The sequence below is a fragment of the Grus americana genome, chromosome 15, assembly GCF_028858705.1.
Source record: "Grus americana isolate bGruAme1 chromosome 15, bGruAme1.mat, whole genome shotgun sequence".
NCBI lineage: Eukaryota > Metazoa > Chordata > Aves > Gruiformes > Gruidae > Grus > Grus americana.
Window position 1 is genome coordinate 11,399,346 of NC_072866.1, and position 22,404 is coordinate 11,421,749.

Consider the following 22,404-nt stretch of genomic DNA (forward strand, 5'->3'; position numbering starts at 1 on the left):
TTTTGTGTGAAATTTTTGCTATGAAAAAAATGTCTCTTCCTCCTTTTACAGCCCTCAGAAGCTCTGTCATCACCTAAATGATGTTGCATATTGAAGTTACTTTTAAACTGTACAGATTTGTTACTTTCAAAGCCTTTCGAAGACAGAAGACGATTTGCTAATTCACCTTTGTATCTGTGTACCATGCATACATAGGGAGTTGCACTGCTTAGACTGAGAATTCTAACAAGACAGCATTAAAACAGCTACTCTGTCCTCCCTAAGACTTTCATAGCCTGGAATCACTGAGCACTACATTCATTTCCCCCTCTTCCCTGAATATAAATTGGTTTCATCTTATCTTCAGGAGTGCTTTAACTTTTTGTTTGCTTTTTCTCCTTAGAGACCTTAACAGTGTGAATTGTGATGAGCTAGGACCTTTGCCTCCGGGTTGGGAAGTTAGAAGTACAGTTTCAGGAAGAATATATTTTGTAGATCATAACAACAGAACCACACAATTCACAGATCCACGACTACATCACATCATGAAGTAAGAACCTTGCCTGATAAGAATCCAAACTTGAGATGAATTATTTAAGCCTTTTATTTTTGTCCAATTTCAACTATATTCTGGGAGTCATGAGGGGCTGAAAAACTGCATGATAACGATATTGGGGAACAGATGCAACCAGTGCTCTAGTCAGGGTCTGAACATTGGTTCTCAGTGATGGTTTTATCTGAGCTTTTTGCAGAGACTCTTAAAAATGTTTTTATTATACTTTTCAGTCATCAGGTTTAAGAGAGGGCTTGCTTATGTCAGCATAACACTGATCTCTTTAAGCTGGTTTGACAAAATTGCGCCGATCTGTGCTGGAGTGAATATGCAGTTCTGGAAACGCTGGTGTGTGGCGTAGAGGGTCTGCCAGGCAGTTCCCCAGCAGTCAGCTCATGCCTGTCTGGCTTAGCTCTGTGCTAGCTATGCTAGACCTGAACTGGCTTCGTGCTCCCTTTTGCTCCAGACAGACAACAGGAATATAAAGCCAGCTGGAGTCTGGTCGCCTGGTGCTGTGCACAGCCAGCTCAAGTTTAGCACAGGATATAATAAGCTCAAGCTCTGCATCATGCAAAGACAGCCGAATTGTTAGAGAACTGACCCTGGGAGCAGCAAGGCAGTGCTTCTTGTGTCCAAGATCAGACTTTTTCCTGGATCCAAGTTGCCTATGCTTGAGGCCAGCTGGGGAGTCTCTGTATCTAAAAAAAAAATCATTCCTCCACAACCCAAATAAAGCAGTGATGGATAAGGATAGTTGAATGTATGAAGCTGCAACTATCTGGGACAGGTACATCTTTCTCTTTGAATAACCATAGATGCAGTACTTCTACTGTGTCTAGAATCCCCAGCCTTATTTTGCATGAAGCTGGAATAAAATTCATTGCAGTTGTTAGATGGTTCCACTTAAAAAGCTGTTGTTTGTTCCATTAGAGGTCTCTCTTTGTGTTATACTCCTGAAAGTTGTCTCCGTACAGGAGAGATACCACACAAATTTTTTAATTACTGCTCAGTCAGCATTCAGTGATCATGCTCCACAGCCTTCCACAATGTATTGCCATAGAAAAACTGAGTTGAAAAATGCTGAAACTCTTTATTGTAAATACCTCTGTTCCTCATGGCCCTGAATGTAGGGTAATGATGCTATAGAAGTTACTCAGATGAATATCCGTTTTACTCCAGGTTCCTCTTAGAGAAGCTTAATCAGTTCTTCCATTGTTGTTTTACATATTCCTTATTGTTATTCTTCTAGAATAAATACCTTACTTTTCTTTCAAAGCCATCAATGCCAGCTAAAAGAGCCCAGCCAGCAGCCTCTGCCAGCTCCAAATGAGGGGTCACTAGAAGATGGTGAGGAGTTGCCTGCACAGAGATATGAAAGAGACTTGGTACAAAAGTTGAAAGTTCTTAGACATGAGCTCTCTCTTCAGCAACCACAGGCTGGTCACTGTCGCATTGAAGTATCCAGAGAGGAAATATTTGAGGTATTTGACTTTTTCTTACTATTAGCAGCTTTTGTCACTCAATAGTTAAGTAAAACTGATCTTCTGTAGTTGAATGACAATCTATGTATTACAGTAATGCATCTTAGTAGACTTAATTATAGGAAGGAAATAAAAAATCTAATTGTAAAAATACACATATAGGAATCCTACCGTCAGATAATGAAGATGAGGCCAAAGGACTTGAAAAAGAGGCTGATGGTGAAATTTCGAGGAGAGGAAGGCCTGGATTATGGAGGAGTAGCAAGGTGAGATTTAGGGGTTCATCTGACACTTTTTAACTGTAAAATTGTCCTTAGAGTGACCCGTGGCTGATATCATTCCCTTTCAAATTATCTGTTAATGGTATATGTAAGTTGTTTGCGATCAAGTTTATAGGTCCTGGTTGTAGGTTCAGTGTTCATATCATGGTCGATTGGAAAGTGGAAGCATGTGATTTAACAGTTGTCCCACAGCCCTCCTGATGTCAAAGGCTCATACTAGATGACTCGGTGTGCCATGTGTTTGGGAACATTACTGGAATTAACGCCAGATCAAGGTGTTTCTGTTTCGCTTCCTCCACATAGGTACTCTCTTTTCATCACCGTTACCCCGTGAGTGTAAAGGCTCATTTAGGATAGGCTATTGATCTTATTGGAGAAAGTGCTGAACCCAGCAATGGGCTCCAGTTTTGTAAGTGTGAAAGTGTGATCAGCTCAAATTGTGAGGTCTTTGAAGAAGGATATAGACTCTGAAGTAAAATCCAAATCACAGTAAAGGTTTTGTTAAATACACCTGTCTGATTTCCAGTGAATGGATTGTAAGATGATAGGAATTCCTTTTTGTTACCTCTCAGCCACATTCATGAGAGTCCTCTGATGTGTTAGAGCAGGAGTGGAAATGAGCTAATCCTAAACAAAGGCTAAAATTTTAGAGAAGACTTGCCTCCCTTTTAAAAATAATAATCATTCCCTGTGGGTCTCATCAGATCTGAAGTTCTGGAGTTGATTGTATGTCCTGGGTTGTTTTTTTACATCCTCCTGCAAAGGAGCAGATCTCTTATTCTCCAAATATCTGAACTCTGTACAAAGTCAAACTTTTTTGGAAGTGGGTCTTGTTCAGACTCTTACTTGTTTAAGCATGTCTCTGATAGTGTTCAGGGAACAGGTGAGGAGTATAATGGCATTTCATAACAGCTTGCTGTAGTTTCTCTAATTGATGTTAATCCCTTCAGTACTTCTGAACTAAAACAAGTCTGCCTGTGAGTGGAGTAAGACACTTTATAGGTTTTTAAGCACACCTTTTTGGTCTGCAAATGGAGGGCAGTGCAAGGTGATCTGATTTTGAAATAAGCATTTCATAACTGATGACTAGTTTGATGATTCACAGTAATTATGTTGTCTGAAACTTAAGTGGAAGTTGCACGCTTCTAAAATACTTTTTCCCCCCCCCCCCACCAGAGAATGGTTGTATTTACTGTGCCATGAAATGTTGAATCCCTATTATGGACTCTTCCAGTACTCCACAGATAATATTTACATGCTGCAAATCAATCCAGACTCTTCTATCAATCCCGTAAGTATGAACTTCTGAGTGACATACCTACCTTAACAGATGTCCCCTGCAATTTTTTATTATAGCTGTTCTTCCATGACGAAAGTGTAAACTGAATGGTAAAGCTGATTAAGAATGTGTTAATGAGTCTGACGTTGATGTGGTGTGAAGCAGAGGGGGCTTGTTCAGAAAGGAAAACGTGAGAGAGGAGCAATCCTTTGATAAGTATCTGATTTCTTTGAGACTCCTCGGTACTGACTGGGATGCGCGGCGATTCTGAGAAGATACACATGGGTGAAATTCATCTTCACTCTGAATCCGGTGGTTGTGAAAACAGCATGGCAACCTAAGCAGCATTCACCCCGTGACTGCAGGGGCTTGTGTGCCTTGCTTGCCCTTTATCAATAAGCTTCTCTGCTTGCTTTTTTTTTCCTTACTGGAGGATTTGTATTGATGCGGACTCTAAAAAGAGCAGCAATTGTATTAGTACAGGGGAATTTTTCCTGACGTGACATTTCCTGACATTTGCTCTGTAAGATGAGGGAGATAGATTGGAAGAATCTCGCCCATAGGACTTATGCCTCAGTTTTCAAAAGTCAATTTATAAGCAACGTGAAAAACATGAATATTTCAATGCTTAAAGAATAAACTAATTTGTTTGGAATTGTCATATCTTGGATTCTGAGGGTTTCATGGGGATTTTCTTTTCAGGAGTTTTGCCCTTTGAGAGGTCTAGAGGACTTGTATCCAATTTATTAGTCAGATAATGCACAGAGACATGTTTGAGGCATTTAATCATTAAATGCTTCTGTGCTTGGTTATGTTATGAGGAAAAATGGTGGCTCCTCTTGCCCAGAGGGTTGCAGATAACTTGCGCTGAACACAGGACTGATAACCACAAGATGTCAGTATCTTCCCGCTGCCTGATTTTTCTCTCCTCTCTCCCTGCAGGACCATTTGTCTTATTTCCATTTTGTTGGTCGGATAATGGGTTTGGCTGTGTTCCATGGACACTATATCAATGGGGGTTTCACGGTTCCCTTTTACAAACAGCTTCTGGGGAAGCCCATTCAGCTCTCCGATCTGGAATCTGTTGACCCAGAATTACACAAAAGTTTAGTCTGGATCTTGTAAGTACTGTGTTTATCAATTGCCTTGCTGTAGAGAAGGTGGAGTAGAGTATGTTGGTAATACAGAAATAATGCTTTATAGAAAATGTTTGCAAAAATCTTGTAATGGGGGAGATTTGTGCAAAATTCTTAAACCACTGTTTCTATGTCAAAAAGGTCAAGGTACTTGAGAAAAAATTCTCATTGCAAACTCTGCGTTAGCTCTCCTTGCAGCAAAGTAGATACTAAATCATTAAATGTTGCGTGGGTATGGTAGAATCTCACAGTATCAAAATCCAAACTCAGGACAGAGTTCTGAGGGGAAGTACAGCCTTGTTCAAAAGAAAACCAACTTTGATTAAAATGGAAAGTAATTTGGGCTTCTCTACACTTACAGATCAGAACAAAATCCATCATTCAGCGTAGCTTTGGGACTCTTCAGCACTGCTTTGCATTATCTTGATTTTTTTCCCCCCTAAATGCTCTTTTGAATTTTCTGTTTAAAGTAGTGATTTCTTCCATGCTTCACATGGATACATGACAGCAGATCAGTTTATTGCTCTGTGTGTGCGTATATAGGGTTTAATTATTTCTTCATTATCCTGACTACTACTAGAATTAGAACAGCGAGGATGACACATCTGGTCAGGCTATTCAACATGCATTAAGCTATACAGAAATTGGTGATTGTGGCAATATTCCTCTAGTGGTGTGAAGTGCAGATGGCTAGTTACGAGGTTTATCCTGAAGATGAAGTGTTCAAATAACAAACTGTCAGCACCAGCACTGAGAGGTATCAAAATATCAAAAATACTAGGTTTACCCTCTGTCTTTCCATTGCCAGAGAGAACGATATCACCCCAGTTCTGGACCATACGTTTTGTGTGGAACACAACGCTTTTGGGCGGATTTTACAGCATGAACTCAAACCAAATGGTAGGAATATTCCAGTGACAGAAGAGAACAAGAAAGAATATGTCAGGTATTGCAGAACAAAAATATATCCTGCAAATGTAGTGGAAAGAAAGTAGTAAACAGATTAATTTTTTATATAGTGAAACTAACGACATAAGTATTTTAGGGGGAAATACCTGAGTCATATATGACATGAGCATTTTCACACAATGCCATGTTGTAAGACCTGGGAAGGTGAAGCTGTGAATTGTAGTTTGTTTTTTCTGTTGATGGTGCAGTAATAAGTTGTTGATGGAAAAAAAAACTGATTAGCACTTCTTTCATAATACCAAATGTGTGTATTAAAACAAGTTCCTCTGTAAAACGAGCATTTTCCAGCTCTGCTATAAAAAGCCCAGTCCTATGTAGCTCATCATCGCTGACTTTTTCTTCCCCCTCCCCAGGTTGTATGTAAACTGGAGATTTATGAGAGGAATAGAGGCACAGTTCCTGGCTCTGCAGAAGGGTTTTAATGAACTTATTCCTCAACATCTCCTTAAGCCTTTTGACCAGAAAGAACTTGAGGTATATGTTTTATCCACATGGAATATTGTTTTGTAATTTGTTTGATCCTCAATCAAGCACTGATTAAAAAACAAAACAAACAAAAAACAAACCCACAAACCTAGTCCAGTCTACATACCAGAAAGCTGTGTATTTGTTTAACCAACCCCTTTTTGGTTTATTTTAGACATTCTTTGGGTTAACATTATTGAGAGGGCTACTTAAACAGGGAGAGACAAATACACCATGTTGTCTAACCGAGGACTAATGCTCAAAGCAGGTGGTCTGGGCAGCGAGGGAGTGCTGCCAGTTTGAGGAATTGTTGGCAAGACCTAACGTGTATCTACCCCACAACTTGTTGCCTTCAGTAATGTGTTTTCTTACATGGCTGTTTCTGTATGCACATAGGGCATGGTTTACAGGGACTAAAATAGAAGTGTGGAGCATACAGAAAAGAACTGAGTTTGTATTTTCATTTAATCTTGAGGTACAGAATCCTACCCCTTAAAATAATTCCTGTAGTAGCAGTTTTTCCTCTGGTTTTGCCTTTTTTTAAAAAAGCTAAGGCAACCTGTAAAATATGGACCATTTGTGGTATTGGAAGCACTGTATTCGTGCTAGTTGTTCGTGCATACTGATTAATCCCATGAAGTTATTGTATTCCATTTGCTAGCTGCTTGAAAAGGCAGATTAAAAATCCATTAAATATTTCAATACTGTCTGCGTCAGAGCAGTCACAACCGTCCTAATAATGTAAATGAGTGCAAGTGGGTGCTGTCTTGGTGGCACAAAAAGGCAACTGCTAAATGGTAGCTCTCAGAAATGCGAGCCTCAATATGGAATATTGTGGGAAATCTAGAATATGACATGTTTTGAGCGATGAAGTTTTCTCTATGCCATTTATTTGTCGTTGCCAGGGGAGGTGGTTAGATTCATGGCCAGCAGTGACTTCCTTTTACAGTATTTTGCAACCTGGTGTCATCTGGAAATGAGATTGAAGTAATATGTCTGGTCTGTGTCAGAGCCTCTCACAAACGACATCAGAAAACAGATGAAAAGTTTCTGTAGTTTGTTGTGGGTTATGGAACAATAAACCAACTAGGATGTTACCATAAACCGAGCAGGATTCTGTCGTAGTTGGTATTGGCACCTCTAGGACAAACCTGCACTGGAACAATGATGTGTAGCGCAGTAGATGGCATGCCTTCTTCCAAGTCTGTGCTGTACCGTCATAAAGATATACTGTACTTTTCAGGTAGGATAGATTTTTTTAAAAGCAGGTTTTGAATGGGCTTTTGACTCTAGTTTCTTGTGAAAGTTCTAGTTCTGGTAGGTGTACTCCTTGGCCTCAGTTTCACTGCAGTTTAGCTGTAGAGATTTACTGCCTGTTCTAAACTGTTTTGGAGTGTTACCATGCATCAAAAAGGTGGTTCAAGCGCGTGAAGAATGCTACACTTCGTGAAATAGTTGGATGTATGTTTTTGTAGCTGCAAACCTGAAATTACTCTAAATGTTAAAGCGTTTTTCTAATCCTTTAACAGCTAATCATAGGAGGCCTGGATAAGATAGACCTGAATGACTGGAAGTCAAACACACGTTTAAAGCACTGCATGGCAGATAGCAATATTGTGAAGTGGTTCTGGCAAGCAGTGGAAACATTTGATGAAGAAAGAAGAGCAAGACTGCTGCAGTTTGTGACGGGTTCAACGCGTGTCCCACTTCAAGGTTTCAAGGCTTTACAAGGTGACTGATGTGGAGGCCGAGTTAATCTGTGGTGGGAGACAGAGATAAAAATTGTGTGGTATTTACTAGCCCCTTGTAAAGTATCAGCGTATTACTGGATAACTCAAGCACTTAGAAACTTTAGATCCTTAGAGCAGTATTTCATTTGTCAGCAGCTCTGCTGATGGTGAGCACTTTAGCCGTTTCTGATAGTGATAGAAGCTGGTAAATCCGTCATCGTGTAGCATGGTGACTGGTGTCGATATTAGCTTATCAGTCTCCTGCAACTCTGTGGACTGATGTTAAAATCATTGTGTGCAAGCACGCACATGATTATAGAGCTGACCAAACAACTTTTTCACATGAAAATTGTATTCTCTTCATTTTTTGGTATCAAACCATTGCACTTTAAAACAAGCTCCTGAAAATTGCAATTTTTTTCATCAGAAAAGGTGGCAGTGTCCTAGGCTGTTATGATTCTCCTGATAACATTCCATCTGTTGGCTGACAGTAAACTGATGTTCAAAATGAAAATGCATAGTTCTGTTTTACAAGGAAAACCTCCTTGCACTTAAGTCTTTTCATTTTTGGGAGTGTAACTTTGCTAATATAAAATTTAGCAGCTTTCCAAAATACTAGTCTGCAAATTCATCGTCATGAAGAGCCCTGTCACTTCTGCCATCCCTTCATCAGCTGCAAATCTGATCTACAGATTTAGCCTATGCCATACTTACGTTTGCAGCTGGAACTGTAATTTTCTCTCTTTTCATAAGTAGCAAAATCTGTGTGCATGAATGGTGTTTTGTTGAAGTGCATTAACTAGAATGTCTGTCTGTAAGGTTCTACAGGCGCTGCAGGACCCAGACTGTTTACCATCCATTTAATAGATGCAAACACAGACAACCTTCCAAAAGCCCATACTTGGTAAGATGAAAACATTCTGCGTGTCAGTGCTTGCTTTCCCTTTGTATTGGTTTAAAGGAGTTATCTCTGTTTGTCCTGGGTATGGATTAACTGTGCGATATGCAGAGATGACTCCAAGTGTGCTCTGCTAGCTTGGAAATATCTGTACTCTGCAGACAGCAAAATAATCAACTTCTTATAGCTTGATTTGTCTTCTATACTATCTGTGGTTTTCATTTATCCCAGAGTTGATTATTCTGGATAGTGAGATGTTTGTAAGTTTATTTCTACATGTTCAGCAAAAGTATTCACCGAGAAATGACTCACAGCAATGAGTCCTCATCCAGGATTATAAAGAACAGGTTTTTGGTACAGTATAGGCACAGATCTGAGCTCTTGTACGGAAGTCTCACTCTATCAGAGACAGGAAATCATTTCGCACAGATTGTCTGCAGGCAGAGCAGGGAGTATGCCTGTCTGATGTCTTGCTTTATTTGCGAGTCTCCTGCATCTGCCACCTGCCTCCTCCTCCCAAATGCCGTCCTATTAAGTTGTGCATTCCTGCTGCAGAAGTACAGTTGGTTTTTATCTTGTCTCCTTTGGCCGCTGAAGTGGCTGAGGTTTTCTTTAATTTTTACAAATTCTGTCTACATGTAGCTGATCTAGATTTTTTTTTAATTAGATATTTTAGATTCATATGCTGCAATGTGTTGTTATTTTACCTCTAGCTTTAACCGGATTGACATTCCGCCTTATGAGTCATATGAGAAGCTTTATGAGAAGCTGTTGACAGCTGTGGAAGAGACATGTGGGTTTGCTGTGGAGTGAAAAAGCAACCAAAGGAAACAGATGCTAGCTCATGGACCACCAAATCAAAAGCTAGAAGAAGCTTGCTGTGAACTTCCTGCTAAGCTGTCTGAAGCATCGAAACTCTAGACAACTTAGAGATGGGGCTGTTTCCCTTCCGCCGCTGGTGGATGAGGGTGGGGGTAGGGGCTTTTGTTGGTGGTTTCCAACTCTTACTTTCTCCCCTTTGTTACAATAACCCCTTCCCTCTTCTTCCATCCCCCGTAAAACAAAATGCAGCCAAGTTCAGCATTTGGCTTTGGTTACACAGGATATTCTGCTAGATTTGTAACACATATTGTGATAGGGTCAGTGACCTGTGGGGTTTTTTTAATAGGAGAATCAAAGTGTAATTAAGAATGAGCTTAATTTGCTGAGGACTTGCAACTGGTAGGTGTACCTGGTTAGTTTGTCTTAAATCAAGCTTGAGCCCTTGTAGAGTCTGGTGGGTGCAGAGTGTCTGACTGGCACTAGAATTTGCATTGCACACTTTAAACACTTGATGAAAAAGTAAACTTCTAGCAGAAAATACCTCCATACGAACATTTAACTGAAAGGTAAAGAAATCCAAGTTCTGCCTTAGCAGGAAGCTCCCAGTGGAAGCTGTGGCTCACCTTGAGAAAAGTGAAGGAATCTGGGACAGCTTTAAATGGTATTGTATGATTTCTTTTTGGTTGTCCTGGCTGAAATGTAATTGTTTTGCACACGAAAACAATTATTTCCTCCTGCAGAATTACTTTCCATAGTTTGTTCAGATGTAAGTACCTTGCAGAGAAGCCTTGTAAGGAGGAGACAGAGGATAAAAATCTATTCAGTCCCAAAGCTGTGATTTCTGTGCCGCTGTTTTACCCAAGATGTATTTGTGTGACTTCGAATTCTAAGACTCATACGGAAATTGCTGAAAGCTAAGTTAACAGAGCATACTTCTGTTCTGAAGTTTTTGGCCTTGGGAAGGGTTTATTTGGAGGTTGAGGTAAAAGGGTAACGATATAGTGAGTACATTTTAAATATTATGGAAAGCTATTGGAAGAATTTATTACTTCAGTTCTGTAGGGATGAAAATTTCTCCAGAGAGCCATATAAGGCTATTTTTTTCAAATATCTGAAACTAATATTAAAAGGTTTGTTCTCTAACACATTGCTAAAATGACTTCCCAGGGGAAACAAAAGCAAATCAAATACCTGAATCACTAACATTTTTTCCAGTTTGCACAACAAGATGAGGCAGTATTTTAACAAATAACGCGGCTTCAGAAAGACCCAGTTATCTATCAAACATGTCTAAACTTAAGTGAAGCAGACTTGCTTGTATAGGATTTTTCTCTTTGGCAAGCCTGATTTTTAGAGAGATTCATTACTGAAACATTTAACAGATGTTATGTTTATGGAATAGTGCATTGAAATTCAGCTGTGGGTAAGAGATCGTTCTTAGAAGATGTCTACTGGAATACTTCTATTTTGTCTTTTTTTAATTGAATTTGATAATAGCTTTAAACTGTGATAGGACAGAAAGTAGACACTTGTCAAAACCCTGGCATCTTTCTCTGTTTTGTTTGTGGTTTTGTTTTTTCCATTGACCATAATCCTTGTGATTTGTTGTTGGGAGTAAGGATTGCATCAGAGGTGTAAAATTGTACCATATTGTAAGATTTGCACGGGGTGGCTAAAGATGCTCATCCCGCAAGACTGTACAGGCGAGGCGTTTTCAGACCCTGTTCTGTAGGAAACTTTTGGCACTTGGGGACCAGTTTCTGCAGTACTGTTTGCTGGGGTGTAAATGAAACTAAGTGAGTGTTGAAGAAAAGAGAGGAAATGCAACTGTCTGCAGAGAAGCATCTGTACGGTCTTGGGCTGAGTAGCAGAATCCCCACGGCCCTGGCTTTTCAACACGGCCGTGAAGTCATACCGGTTCATAGAGTGTATTTAATCCTTTCAGTACATTTGAATGTGTAATAAACCAGTCAGATAGGAAAAATGCAAAATGGATTATTGCCCAAAAGCTTTGCATGCAGTCTCATGTGGATTTTTTCACTAAAAGAGTTTAAAAATAACAGATACTAAAGCCCACCACTAACAAAAATCCTATCACGCAAGCTCTACGTGCAGCACAACTGGCTCAGTAAAAACCAAGCGAGGTGAAGGTAAGGGCCCTTGATTTGGAGATCTGTAGGTCAAGTAGCTTTATGTCAACGACACAGTTGACATACGATAGTTCCTAATGTCTTTGCTAGGTCAGTGTTTTATTGAATGCACAAAATAAGAATAGGCAAGGATTGTTGTTTTGAAAAGTCCGTCTGTTTTTTGCTGTATTTAAAAGCCCTTGTCAAGGTACCTCCTCCATGCTGACAGTAATGAGAATAGGGCACTGTCTTTTTAATTATTTCAGTTCTCTCTTAAATGGCTTCACCACCCCTCCCATCGTGTTGTCTTTGCAATTTTGTGCCACTTCAGTGACGACGAAGACGTTTTTTGTATTGTTCCCTACGTGCATTTGAGGCAGGCCTTAAAGCTAGTTGGGTGGATGGAGGAAAATAAAGAAGTGAGGCAGAATGGGGTTTAAGCAATGGTTTGTTCTTCCCGTGGCTGGTTTCAAGGCCAGGGAAGGATGAAATGCAAACAAGAGTTTGCAGGGCTTGAGCCATTGACTCTTAGAGGTCTCGGGAGCCGTTCGGATAACCTCAGCTGTCGGAATTTGTACCTTCATTCCCACTACTTGGTCTGCCAGCACTTGAACTGGTGGTTACTTCTCAAACTTGCCCAAAGAATAACATCGAGTCTGGTGTTCGTTTTGTCCTTACACATTCCACCTTGTACACAGATACTCTTGGATCTGACCTGAAGGAAATACAAGGTACAGCGTGTCTTTTGTTCCTGTCCTAAAGGCAAACCTAAAAGCTGGTCCGTTGGCACAGACCTTCAGTGCTTGCCCTGATACTGCTCATCAGCCTATACTATATGCTCAGGGATGTAGGAAACCACCACTTTGCTCGTGTTTTAAATCGGGAAGAAAGGAGACTGCTTTACGAATGTTAGCGTTGTTAACTTGGGCATTATGTTAGATGAGACCCTGCTTCAAAAAGGCTGCTCGAAGCTCCAGATGGTGAAACCGGCGTTTGCTCAGCAGTTCGTACTTAGTTCAAGTCGAGGTGGTTATGAAATCCAACAGTTTTTGTAAATTAGTGATCCGGCCACCGGGCCCTCTGGAGCCGGTGCCCAGGTTCAGGGCCGTGTGGCACAGCAAGTTCCCAGAAACACAGTATGGATCTGTTTTTAATTTGTTAATTTTTTGTTCCTCAACCACTTTATAATGTATTTTTTTAATTTATTATTTTGTAATGTCATGTTTAAGTATTGCTGCTATCCTTGTTATTCTTCCCACTGTTTTTATTGCAGATTTATTTTGTGAAAGTTGTACACTAATGTTTCATTTTATGTCTAAATCAAAGTATTTAAAGAAATACTAGTTCTATTTAATGTGGTTATGGAACCAGCTGGAATAAACAGTGATTGTATAGTAGGCTGGACCCAGGAGGTCATGTTCATTTTTGTTACATATGCAATAAACTCACAACTTTAAAATCTTGGTATCCACCATTCTGTTTGTTAAAATATTTATGGAAGTCACAGGAATATTGATACGCTGCTAATCAAAGTGTGGCGTAGCATAGCTGGAGACGGGGGTGGAGGATAAAGGCAGGGTGTTAAAGGTGGCAGCAACAGGAAAATGTTGCTGTTAGTAAAAATTCAGTAGCATTACAAAATAAAAAGTAGTGGTTTGGTGGACAGACCCGGAGTTGAGTGCAATGAAGCTGTCCTGGTGGTAGCACTGGCTGGGCTCACGGATGTTCAGCGTCTGTTCTCTCACAAAACTGGCTCACGCTGCTCTGAGCACCAGCGTCGCTGCGGTGGGGTCGTGGTAGCAGACTCAGCTGATTTAACAGATATGTATAGACTGCCCAGGTACAACTCCTTTTGAGGTAGAACACGTCATTTCATTCAGTCCTCAACTGATTAATTACCAGCCTTAACCTCTTTCCCTTTTTACTTTGTCATTTGTCTTGTTGTTTTTGGAAAAATCTCAGTTTTCAGGAAAAAACCTGATAATGCCTCCCCTTAATGAGAGTTGGAGAAAGACTCGTTAATGCTGATGAATCTCTGCTTTCCTGTATTTTTTCTAATTAGTAGTGTGTGGCAGGGGGAGAAGGATGGATATGAGCATGAGGACGGTGCTGGCAGTGATTGGTGTGTGCTGCAGCAGAGCCTTCCCTCTCTAAAGCTGGAAACTAGGATTTCTTTAATCTGCATATTTTGGGGTTTTTTTAAAAAGGGGCGGGGAGCAATTCAAGAATTTTTTTATTCTTTCAGTAACTTCACAATATGATCATCATGAGCAAATGACTGAGGAGCTGGATTCATCGTCCTGCCTCGTTTCAGCCAGCAGCAGGGATTTGAACAACTGCTTCATTTGGAGCAAGAAATGCTGTTGGTCCTTCAGTACTCTGTCAAACACTGGTCCTGCCTTGTGTTTTCTTTAATAAACACCTTTTTGGGGAAGTATTCCTGATTTCTGGTCTTCTTTTGAAGAGGAAAGGAGGATTCCTGTATCTGCCCCAGTGGCTGTGGATGCTGTGGAGGGGTTGCTGTAGGACTTCTGCACTATGTGAACTTTTTGAAAACGTGATAAAAAAATATTTCTCTTAAATCTTACAGAGCTAAAGTAATTGACTCTCTCTTTTATGGAAGCTTGGCAAGTCAATTAAATTCCTTAAGTTAAATTTTCCAGCCTCTGCCTCTTCCTGCCAGACTACGAGCAGGAGCACTGGTCTCGTAGCGGCAATTTCGTTTCTGATTTATGACGATGCTCCTGTGTCCTGGGCGCTCTGCCTGCGTGGGGAAAGAGCCCCACCCACTGCCGTGTGCTTAAAAAAGGCACGTCAGAGTGGGGTTTAATTCACAAACCAACCTCTTTACAGTTTGCTGCCTCCCTCTCATGTCCCTTTTCAGCATTTTTCACACGTGGCTTAGGGTAAAACTAAAACCCCAAAGCTTTGCCAATAAATAGTCACAGATGAAACGCTTTCAGGCATGGGGAGGGTGGAGGAGAGGATGCTGCCTCTCTTTCTGATCATGTTAATTTGAAACAAGATCGAACGAGATCAGAAGGGGGTTATATATTTATATAACAGTCTCACAACTACTTGCTGGCAGAATGATGCAAACACCCCCCACCTCTCCTGCGGACCCTCTCCCAGCCTTGGCCGCAGCGTTATTGTGTTGCTTATATCCCCCTAGAGAATCAGAGCCCCTGACGCGGGACCAGGATGCTGCTGTGTTGCAGCGTAAATAAAACCTGCGTGGAGAGCTCATGGCTGGATGGAAGATGACAGGAGGAGGTTTAGGCATCAGCAGGTCGAGGACAGATTATGGCCTGCAGAGGAGGAGTGTTTCGGGGTGGGTAAGCATGGCTTTGTGGGAGGGTCGTGCCAAGCTCGCTGATCTCTGTCCCAGATTTGGAAGCAGTTGGCACCTGAGACAGAGGTCAGGCTGTGGCTGGAAACCATATGGGTGAGCCACGGCGGTCCCTACGCGGGGGGGGGCAGAAATGTTCCTGGAGGGCTGGGGAGACCCTGGCACTGGTCGTGGTATTTGGCCAGATTTTAGGACAAGAGTTGTGAGAGAAACCACCTGGACGTGGTGATGAGCCTGAGAAGATAAGCAAGCAATGTGAGTCTTGCTGGTCCAACCCGGTCCCTTCTACAGCGGTAGCCCTGGGCAGAGAGCTACCGCACATTGCATCTTCCTGGGCGGGTGCAAAGTGTTTGGTCTGGGAGATTTTGAAATTAAATTTTAATTAGATGCTGATTAAATGAGTCCAGCTGCCTCCCCTGATTCTGGTCTTGCACACAGCCAGGCAAGACTTGCCATCGAAGTCCCGTAGGTGTTGGGTCCGGGAGCGTCCGGCAGAGCCCCAGAGCGGCGTCCCCACCTGAGACAGCTGCTGGCCGGGGGGGACATGCAATGTCCTGCGTGGCTCCACGTCACTTCACCTCCATGGGCATCGATGGCTGCGGGGTGGGGGTGACGACAGGATGGGATCCCCCAGCACCCACGGGCATTGCTCAGAGTGGGGACTCCTGTGCTGGAGCTCCTTATGCCTTTGCTTTTTGCTGGAAATCTGAAATTTGCTGAAATTTCATCCCCTTTTTGCAGGATGGAGGAGATGGTGGCACGTGGGCAGCGTGCGAGGATGGTCCGTGGGGAGCCCTGGGCAAGCGGTTCCTCTCAAAGGGGTTGGCTGAAATGATCTGGAAAAGTGGGAGCCCGGAGCCCCAATTCCCCCTGGGAAATTGTTTTTCAAACTAATCCAGCAATAAACTAGTTTTCAATAGGGCTTCTAGACAAAAACTTCACTGTGAGAAAGATGTTCAGCAAACGGCTCAGGGTGAGTTCAGTGATCAGAGCCGCCCCGCCGCAGGGGAGCCGACTTTTACCCTGTTATTTGTTACCGCACTCGGTATCTCTTACGGCCTCACGCAGGCGGCAGCAGTGCCACGTGCCCCGGCAGAAGGGCTTAACCCGACGGCACGCCGGTGTGCAACACGGGCACCCGCCTCTCCCAGGGAGCACCCATCCTCTCCAGGCCCCCCGGGAGCCGGGCTGTAAGGTTTGGAGAGCAGCGTGTAGAGGAAGGGCTTGAGGCAGTTGTTGCCGTAGGCCAGGCAGGTGACGAGGAAGGTGATGGAGGTGACGGTGGTGCCACCCCGGTTCCCCTGCTCGTACCAGTAGATGCTGAAGAGCTGCCACAGCCAGAAGGGCAGGAAGCGAGCACGGTGCTGAAGATCGTACGCAGGACCTTCTGCCTGGGACAGTGAGTGGTTCCAGCAGTGCTGAGAACAAGAGCCAGCTTGGTGTACAAGCAGCAGGTGATGATGCCTGGGGTGAGGATGATGCAGGTGTTGAAGAGGATGGTGAGATACCCCAGCCGGGTAGGTCCCCATCTGTCACATGGGGTGGTACGTACACTCGGTCAACCCGTCACAGTGGCTGGTGCGCAGGTCGATGAGGATCACGGTGGGGAGGGTGAGGAGGAAGGCTACCAGCCACACGAGGCAGGTGACCACCCGCCAGCGGTCCCTTGACCTATGCAGAACGTCCAGAGGCCTGATGATGGCCGGGTAGTGCTGGGTGCTCGTGATGATGAGGATGAAGATGCTGGTGTGCATGGTGAGGAGGTCAAGGCTGAAGAGGATCCTGCAGCCCAGGTCTCCGAGGTACTAGTCCCACATGAAGGCGATGGTGGATAAGTACAGGAGATCGGCCAGGGCCAAAGCAACGATGTACACGTACATGGAGCTGGTGCACTTCACGGGGACGGTGGTGACTGCCAGCGTGTAGATGTTTCCCACCACCCCAACCACACACACGGTGGCCAGAAAGCAGCCAAGGAAGGAGATGACCAAGAGGTCGCTGGTGCTTTTGGAAGAGGTGTTGGGCTGGCTGGTGGCATTTTCGGGGTGTCAGGACACAGATGCACGTGCTCAGCTCCATCCTGCCTCACCAAGAGCTGTCCCAGGGAGCTCTTCTGGAGGCAATCCCAAGCTGCAGAAGTGGGAGCTGCTGGCTGAGCCGTCCCAGCGGGGGCCGGCAGCAGGACGGGGCAGCAGCTCTCTGCTCCAGCAAGCACCGCTCTCCCCGGCGCTGCCTGGAAAAGCCATTTGCCTTCCCCGTGTGCACCGGGGGGGGGCCCAGCCTCAGCGCCGGTGGGGTTTGTCCCTCTGCCCTCGCAGCGGGGGTGCCAGGATGCCCCAGCCACCCACCAGCCCTTCCCGCTGCCCCGGGCACCTGCCCTGCTCCTTCCTCAGCGTGCATTGCTGCAGACAGAGCATTTTCTATGCAATTTGGGTTTAATTACTATTCTTTTTTATTTTTCCCCGTCTCCCGGGTCTCTCCAGGTCTGGGGTGCTGGGTTGACCTGGGGCTGGGAGGCGTCACGGGAGTGGGACATGGCCCAGCCGTTGCCCTCCCCAGGGGGCTCAGCTCCCCGTAACCAGGTATCGAAGGAGAAATTAATGTCATCAAAAATTCACAGCGGTGTCTTGTCCCCAGAGCTGTTCTGTCCCACGGCGAGGCCAGGGGTGGGGTGAGGGGGGGGAGGGCTGCTGGATTTTAGGGGGCTTTTGGGATGGGAACCAGCCCCCACCAATCTGGTGCTGCACACCCCCCCCCCCAGCACAGCACCCCACAGGATCTGCCCCCCCCCCAGCAGAGCACCCCACAGGACCTGCCCCCCCAGCACAGCACCCCCACAGGGACCTGAACCCCCAGCACAGCACCCCCACAGGGACCTGCCCCCCCCCCAGCAGAGCACCCCCACAGGGACCTGAACCCCCAGCACAGCACCCCACAGGGACGTGCCCCCCCCCCAGCACAGCACCCCCCAGGACCTGAACCCCCAGCACAGCACCCCACAGGGACGTGCCCCCCCCCCAGCACAGCACCCCCCAGGACCTGAACCCCCAGCACAGCACCCCCCAGGACCTGCCCCCCCCCCAGCACAGCACCCCCACAGGGACGTGCCCCCCCCCCAGCACAGCACCCCCCAGGACCTGCCCCCCCCCCAGCACAGCACCCCCACAGGGACGTGCCCCCCCCCAGCACAGCACCCCCCAGGACCTGCCCCCCCAGCACAGCACCCCCACCCCTAGGAAACACGTGCAGCTCCTCGCCCCGCCCCTTCCCCTCAGGCCCCGCCCCCTCCCCGAAACCACCGACCGCCCGGAAGGGGGTGGGGCGGGGCCGCCTGGAGGACCGCCCTCCACCCGCCTCTATGGTAGGTTTAGCCGAGACGGGACTGCTCGGGCTACCCGTCTCTCCCTCGTCGCTCTCCGCTCCCCGCTGCTCCTCTCTATGGTGCGGGGCGGTGCGGTCACGTGGCGCGGGCAGGCCGGAAGGAGCCGGGCAGCGGCGGCTAAATGAAGCGGGGTCGGAGGGGCGGTGCGGGGGTGGACGGGTCCGGTGAGTGTCGGTCGTGGGGTCCCCGCGGGCTGTGGCGCGGTTTCCGCGTCCCGGGCGGTGCTCGGGGGAAGAACGGCGGTAGCTAGGCGGCGGGGGTAGGGCCTCGTTCTGGCCGCTGAGGCTCCTCGCCTCGTCCCCTGGGCCTCGCCTGCCCCCTCGGCGGGGGGTTCGGTCGCTGTCCCCGGCTGGGGTCCTGCCCCGCCTGTCCCTCCCTCAGGGCCGGGGTCCCCCCGCTCTGGGCCGGGTCCTTCCTCCCCCCTTCCCCTCAGGGCCCGGTTCTTCCCCTCGCTCAGGGCCGGGGTCGCCCCGCTCCGGTCCCTTCTCCCCCTCCCTGGGCCGGCCGCGCTCCCTTCCCCGTGGGGTCGGGGGCCGGTTCCCCTGAGGCCCTCAGCCGCCCTCCCGGCCCTGGGGTCCTGCCGTAGTCCCGTGCGTGTCCCCCAGTAGGAGGTGAGGAGGGCGGGGGGCACCCAGGTGCAATTTCCCGGCGCTGCTCTCCGTGGGCTCCCTGCACCGGCTCGTTTCAGGTACCCGCGGCCGTGTGTTCGTGCGCAGGAAGAAAAATAGCGTCGGTTCCGGAGCTGGTGGGGGAAGGCGGATCTAAGCTTGTTCTTTGCTTCTGACCCTCGTCTTGTTGTGGAAACACTGGGTGCCGTTGGGACATCTTGACATTTCAGGCATCTGCTTGTGGGAGCTGCTGCAGGAAAGAAACCCAAAACACAGCTGTCCTTGGAGTTGAGGGATCTGTGTAAGAGATACTCTTCCTCTTTCCCCTGCTCTCTATTGATTTGAGTGCTAGCTCAGCTCGGTGGGAGAGAGCAAACGCTGGAAGTGCTAATGTGTACAGCGTTCATAAAACAGAGGTGTCTGATGGGTGTTTCTACCTCTGGAGCTGCTCTCGGTCCCCCAAACGGCTGGAGGAAGGTCAGGTGTTCACGCAGAGTATTTGGAGACTGAAGAGTCGTGGCGAAGTTGGTGTGCGTGTGAGGAGGGGAGCGTGAGCTCACCCAGGCAGCACTCCCGCACGCCGGTCTGGGATGGGTGAAATGTAGGTCGGCTTAAAAAGTCACTGTCGGCTCGTGGCTCCGTTGGCTTTGCAGCTGCGCTCACTGGAACCCCTGTGCAGACATTGGGCTGACAACAGCCACTCGGGAGGTTTTTCTTTTCATCTCACCTTCGTTTTATGACCTGAAGCATTGTCTTTGAATGTCTTCTAATACCTTATCTTACAGTCTTATTGAAAAATACTTATACCAGAAACATAGCTTTCACATGAATAAGTTTAGTTGTTGATGTTTCTTTTCAGCTTCCTTACTGCTTGTCAAGCAAGGTTCAGTTTCTTACACGAAGTGTGACAGTTTGGTCACTGTTCTGAGACCTCTGATGCTTTGAAAAAGAAAAGCTAATGTTGCTGCTGTGCACTTTCATTCCCATTATTGAGGTGTAATGCTGAGGGACTATAGCTCGGTTGTCCGTGTACTTTTCACAGTGTCTCTTCTTGTGTTTCTTTTCCAGCTGACTGCCCTACAGAACAGCAGACTCTCCCTGCTTTATTTTGGGCAGCAATTCTAAAAGCGATAGCTAATTGCCTTGGTGGCTGAAAGGCATGGGCAGCATTAGTGCTAAGACCAATGATCAGATCCCTGTTTCTCTATTCTCCTCTGTGGTGGTTGGTTCCTCTTTCTTACAATTTGTGCTATCTTAATTGACATACTTTGGAGCTGTTGCAGGTTTTGAGCACTAGCAATGGAGGAGAAGGCAGGCGTCCCCGGTCAGGTGGATAGACTGGACTTTGTGTGCTCAGTTATAAATTGGCTGCCTCCTGTTTCCAGAGAGGATGGCATGAGAGCTTTTTCCCGCCAGCGACCTGTTTGGAAGGTGAGGGGGATGTTTGAGACCCATCACTTTGCAGACCCAAACCTTGAGCAGGTTCTGGTAGGTTCCCGTACACGTACTGTGCCGTAGGAGCCTGCAGCACAAACCATGTGGTGGGCCTCATTTTCTTTAGGACTAGCAGAATTGCAGGGACAGCTTTTAATTACAGAACTGTGGGATTTACGGCTTTAATCTGAGCTTTTCATTTCTAGGATGAATGCTGTGCAAAAATTCCACTGCCTTACATCAGGCCTTTCAATATTGTAAACATCTTAATAGATGTCATGTGCTGGGTGTCTGCGTGGTGTGACTAGATGTTAATAAACAATCATCTTGACAGGAGTTTGTGCCTGGAATACCAAGATTTGGGAAAGGACTCAGACCCATTTCCTGAAGATCTGTAGAGACATTCAGCCTGCTTGGTAGTGCTGCATTTTAGTAACGGGCCTTCTTCCATCTCTTTTTCTTTCCTTCCTAGGATGTTTTCCTGTTGGCCTGGCTGCAGGCATCCTTCTTGGGCAGCTGCATAAGTCAGGGCACGAATAACAGTTCCTGGAAGAGTGGTTGGGGCAGGCCTTACTGATGATAAGGTACATTCCGGTTTCCAGCAGGGTGCTGGCAGCCTGTTCCTGGGCTTGTGTTTCAGAAGCTGCCTCGGAAGTCCAAATTCCTGGGTAGTCCATGCTTTGTCTGCCTGAGAATGCAGTGGGCGTTACTGCCGCCGGCAAGCTACGATTGCTGGCGGTGTGGCTTGTGCTTTGAAATCGGACACAAATTGCTAAAAAGTCCTGTGGCAAAAATAGGTGGAGTGAGTACGCAACTCCGGCGACTTCGGTGCAGCTGGAGAGAGGCAGGAAGGGTGTCTCGGGGGCCAGGAGCTGATTAGCAAACCAGAGTAGCACAAACCCCAGTGCGCAAGAGACGTGGAGCCCTTTGGGTGTTTTTTTAGTGCCTGTTGGAAGAAGCTCCCATTCATTAATTTGGAATGGGTGTCTTAATTTTATTTATTTCTTTTTAAAGTCATTGTGAGTGGTTTACTGTGTCATAGCGCCGTCAGCTCGGCGCAGCAATGGGCGTCGGGGCTTGCCACCGGCTGCATTCTTTTCGGGACAGTCAGAACCGCGCTGCTAATTCTTCTCGTCAGAAGCTTGGTGTTTTTCTGCACGTGGATTTGGTCTGGAGATATTTTAAGTCTCCATTTAAATTATTGAATTCAGACATTTCCTTAACTACTTAAAGGAGAGGCACTACTAGTCTCGAAGTCTGTATGCGCACTAAAATACTAGCATTTTGTATTGCTATTGGTAGATGGGTGGGCTTTTCAAGCTGCTACGTGTAACTTTAATTACTCTCAGTAGGATCTGTCCCCAGTGGGGTAGGCGCCTTTTTTTTTTTTTTTAATACAGTGAGCAGTGGAAGGTGTGAAACATGGCGCTGACTCGAGACACTAGCTATCTTCCAGTAGCAGCCCAGGAGATAAGGTTATCTCTGTATTGACGTGGTAGTTTCTGTGTTTGAAATTGAGCTAAATAGTGTCCTGATGAGCATTGGTCTGGTGAGAAGCAGAGTAGTTTTGTTTTAAGCAGGTTACTGGGATGGGGAAATCGGGCAGGGGGTAGGGAGGGAGAACAGCAAAAAGAGAAAAAGGCCACTTAGCAGTGTCCTGGTGGTTTTGAGTAAGTTATCCTTGCCAAAGCACTGAGATGTGAGATAATAAGGAATGTTTTACTGAGCTGGGATAATCTCACTCTCAGCAGCCTTCATGTGGCTTTTATAGAATTTCAGGTTTATTTTGGAGTATCTCAGGAGTGATGTTTTTCCTCTGGGTCAGTGCTTAAGAGCTTGTAGTGGTTTTAAATTCATAATGATCCTCAAGAAAGCTTAATTCCTGAGGACTAGAAATCATTCCTGCTGA

The 22,404-nt window shown here is 45.9% G+C and overlaps 2 protein-coding genes and 1 pseudogene across 8 annotated transcripts in view; 2 read left to right on the forward strand and 1 right to left on the reverse strand.

The window, feature by feature from the left end:
• SMURF1 (SMAD specific E3 ubiquitin protein ligase 1) overlaps nt 1-13,181 on the forward strand; it is a 46,068-nt gene extending 32,887 nt beyond the window's left edge. For 2 of the 4 annotated variants that reach the window (XM_054842607.1, XM_054842609.1), the window contains exons 9-18: nt 383-529; nt 1,809-2,013; nt 2,176-2,279; nt 3,471-3,585; nt 4,516-4,694; nt 5,518-5,655; nt 6,032-6,152; nt 7,673-7,874; nt 8,693-8,777; nt 9,485-13,181. In XM_054842607.1, the coding sequence (XP_054698582.1) occupies nt 383-529; nt 1,809-2,013; nt 2,176-2,279; nt 3,471-3,585; nt 4,516-4,694; nt 5,518-5,655; nt 6,032-6,152; nt 7,673-7,874; nt 8,693-8,777; nt 9,485-9,584 (1,396 nt within the window). In that variant the 3' untranslated portion in view covers nt 9,585-13,181. The remainder of the gene's footprint in view (nt 1-382; nt 530-1,808; nt 2,014-2,175; nt 2,280-3,470; nt 3,586-4,515; nt 4,695-5,517; nt 5,656-6,031; nt 6,153-7,672; nt 7,875-8,692; nt 8,778-9,484) is intronic. The other 2 variants (XM_054842608.1, XM_054842610.1) reach the window with 1 other exon arrangement.
• On the reverse strand, nt 12,350-16,966 carry LOC129213355 (urotensin-2 receptor-like; annotated as a pseudogene).
• A 1,448-nt stretch (nt 16,967-18,414) lies between these two features.
• The window catches only part of RNF216 (ring finger protein 216), an 81,634-nt gene continuing 77,644 nt past the window's right edge, over nt 18,415-22,404 (forward strand). Inside the window, exons 1-2 of one of the 4 annotated variants that reach the window (XM_054842604.1) lie at nt 19,887-20,492; nt 20,968-21,079. The gene's annotated coding sequence lies outside the window, so the exon portion shown is untranslated. The other 3 variants (XM_054842606.1, XM_054842603.1, XM_054842602.1) reach the window with 3 other exon arrangements.